The sequence below is a fragment of the Electrophorus electricus genome, chromosome 3 (assembly GCF_013358815.1).
Source record: "Electrophorus electricus isolate fEleEle1 chromosome 3, fEleEle1.pri, whole genome shotgun sequence".
NCBI lineage: Eukaryota > Metazoa > Chordata > Actinopteri > Gymnotiformes > Gymnotidae > Electrophorus > Electrophorus electricus.
Window position 1 is genome coordinate 3,946,493 of NC_049537.1, and position 3,508 is coordinate 3,950,000.

The 3,508-nt window shown below is 41.3% G+C and overlaps 1 protein-coding gene across 1 annotated transcript in view; it reads left to right on the plus strand.

The window, feature by feature from the left end:
- The first annotated feature begins 273 nt into the window (after positions 1 to 273).
- The window catches only part of atp1b1a (ATPase Na+/K+ transporting subunit beta 1a), a 10,188-nt gene continuing 6,953 nt past the window's right edge, over positions 274 to 3,508 (plus strand). Inside the window, exon 1 of the mRNA XM_027000655.2 lies at positions 274 to 512. Within this exon, the coding sequence (XP_026856456.2) occupies positions 422 to 512 (91 nt within the window). The 5' untranslated portion in view covers positions 274 to 421. The remainder of the gene's footprint in view (positions 513 to 3,508) is intronic.

Genomic DNA, 3,508 nt, shown 5'->3' on the forward strand with positions numbered 1-3,508 from the left:
ACGCCCCTTTATTGCAAAGGAGAAAAAGAACTCCACGCAGAAGGAGACAATAATCGCAATGCTTTGACTCTACAGCTGCGACAAATGCGATATCGTAGGATATTTTAAAGCAGTGCATGCAGCAATGAGTCCATGCGCCCCGGCGAGGTTCAGTTCGATACCCGGGCACGACTTTGTTACGCAAATATACGTCCGTCTGTGATTGGCCAGCCTCGGCCCTCCCTCTTTGAAGGTAACTTATTAAAAAGACTCGGAGGCGGAGTCAGGCAGCGCGAGGGATATATCGGGTGGGTCCAGCGCCAAGAGCCGGGTACGACTCTGTCCTTTCAGAAAAATTAACGGACAGCTTGGGCGGTTGAGTGCCTGAGGCCACCGACCAAAAACCAAAAAGTCACACAAAAGGGAATTAAAACAAGTGAAAATGTCCTCAAATAAAGATGATGGCGGATGGAAGAGCTTTCTCTGGAATTCTGAAAAGAAGGAATTTTTAGGACGTACTGGCGGCAGTTGGTGTAAGTGCTCGATGTTTTTCACAACGACTATTGTCTCGGAATAGCTGTAAGGTGTATGTTTCATCAGATAAATGTCTGTGGTGGTATTAAAACGCAACGTTAGGATTCAGGCAACAGCTCGGTAACTCTAAACTGTTTTATTTCCCGGTTTAGAAACGCTCAGCACCTGTTTGATTCGACTTCACAACACGTTGCGTCGTGACTTTCATTTTCGAGGGAAAAAATGCTTCCCTCATGTTGCTCTCGTAGCCAGACAGACAGGACGTAAAATAAACGCAGGCTGTTTCTAAACTAACAAACTTTTAATCTAATTAATTAGCTAGCTAACTACTATATGAAGAGACTTACGAATCATTCCCGGGACCATGAAAATGTCAATTAATAGAAAAGAAACAATGTAGAGAAACGGCAGTGGAAGTAAGTGTGTGTGTGTGTGTGTGTGTGTGTGTGTGTGTGTGTGTATATATATATATATATATATATATATATTATTTTTTTTTAATCGTAGATTTTGCTTTTCAAGTACTCACAAAGTATACCGTGGGTTAGTGTTACTTTGCGAAAAATAGCATTTGAGGACATAATTGACATTGTTTGATTTATTAAGCTTTCTAACCTATCTGTCAGTACCTAGTCTTCGAGTCGCCGCCCAATTTCAGTACGATGGCGTAGATGTACGTAAAAAGACTCATTTTTGGGCAAGACGCTTAGCTGTTTCCTGGTAGGCTCCTACTGCGGGTGTGTGGCTTACTTACACTTTAGTTGCAACATGGGTACAGACAGGTAGACTGAGCTTTTATAATCGTTTGCACAAAGGTTAGTTTTCCCCAAGGTGAGTCAAGGTGATTGGGCCTGCTGAGTTCAGATTGGTCCTGCACTGTTTATGTCAAGTCCCTACAAACAACACCAACTATTGATTAAACAATGATTCTGCTTCCTGTTTCCATTACCGTCCTGCATCACTTCACTTTCCACGGTTTAGTTTAACACTTTATTTTGCCATTTGGGAGGGAGGCCATTCACAGCCGATGTCACTTCTGAACATTAATCTCGGTCCTTGCAGTGGAAGTTTGCGCCGTTTAAGGCCTAACGCTAAGGCGTCATTTTGGGGAGGTGTGAGCTGTTTCCCTCCAAAGGTGAAATGAAGCCTGCGCCACCGACCTAACACAAGCAAGTCGTGACTAAACTATGATGAACTGCGCATGTTTGACGACTACTCGCACTAAAAGATTTTGCATGCAAACAATACAATCAAGTAGTGTAGACAAATGTCCAAGCTACGTTATGCATTGTGGCCGACGATAAAATGGTGTCTATTGTCACGCCGCGACACATTTGTGGAGTCAAATATCGACTGACTTGTCGTTTAACCGATGGCTTGCAACCTCATGTATTAGTCAAAGGTGATGTTAATTAGCAGTCTGAATTTGAGACCTTGTCTTTTTCTTTCTTTCTCAATATGTAGGAATGTTTCAATAAGGCATGTGTCTGGGAGAAAGCGGTGCGTGACCAGTGTGCTAACGCAACATGAATTTCTCATTTTGTGATGCGTGTGATTGTAAAAGTTATATGACGCTGTTGCTACGCTTTGCAAACACTGGACTGAAGCATCCGCGGACATTTGACTATGGACCTTATTTCGAACTGGATTCGGTGTACAGCATTTTTTTTTTTTTTGTCCTTATCCCGGTGGAGTCTGGTTACTTTTTTGAAGTTTTGCCATCCATCGTGAGAATTAATGTCAGTAGGAACCTCCCTTCGATGCTCAATGTCACGGGCAAAAAGTTGCCTGCGACATTATCGACGAGAAAATACGCCAGAAATGTTCATCTTTTCCGCTGTTGTATTATGCAACGTAGGGAGGCGCTTTGACCCGAATCTCGGGGAAATGAGAGGCTGAACAGACACCTACCGAAGTGACGGGGACGAAGAACAGGAGTTTACGTTTTCGCCGTAGGCGTTTGTATTCACGTGCATGTCTATACGATCTCGCTGATGTAACATCATACCTAGCACGTTTAGTCTATGCCACCCCCACCCCCACCCCCCTTCACCCTGGAGCGAAAGACGAGCTTAGTTTTCAACAGTTGGACAATGTAGGCCCACCTATAGAGACTATAAGATATTGCTTATAAATATATTAATATAAAGCTTCAAAATACTGTCCAAGTTTTGTATTTTACAGGAAACTCATTTAACAACTTGTTTCCTGCATATCTGTAAGCCGTTTATTGCCAGGGTTGAAAGAAGGACAGCCAGACAGCTGTAGTTTTCAGTGACCAGCTAAACCTGTATTCGTTATTTGTTATGGGTTGGAAGTGTGGGGAAATGTTATATATTTATTATTTATTTATTTTTAAATCATCCAGGACTCATACTTCCTTAAACCTTCAGCCTAGCTGTTATCAGAGATGGAGTTTTGAAATGTAGTGATGTGACTTGCACTAAGCCTACATTGTCACTCAGCACAGTAAGAGATTTGTGAAAGTGTCTCGAGTTGAAGTTATGACCAAATTTACATTAGTCCACAACAACCCTGTGCGAAAGCAAAGTTTCTCAATATGGGAAATCAGGAAGTTCCTGGTCATGAGTCACATGTTGGGGCAGATTTTGCTTAGTTTTGTAATTTTTGATGAAAACCTTTAACAATTACAATAGAACCAATGTTTTGAATGTCATTAAACAACAAATTGATGGCAATTTTCTCACTTTTGCTTTAACTGTGGTTTCCTTGTTCTTGAATCATGTTTTATAGTACTAGCAAAATTATTCTGGTTTAATTATTTGTTGTTTAACCATAATCTGTTACCAAAATGTTAAAGGCCCTTCATACACTGAATTCCAGTTTAATACAGTCAGGAAAAGAAGATTGCTATTTTAGTGAATCTTTAATAGGTTAACAAAAGGTTTAGCGATAGCCTGGTAAAAGGCTAATCTCTGTCCATATCAAATGTTTGGTCCACACTCACCTTGAGGACATGGTTCTGTGCTAAACT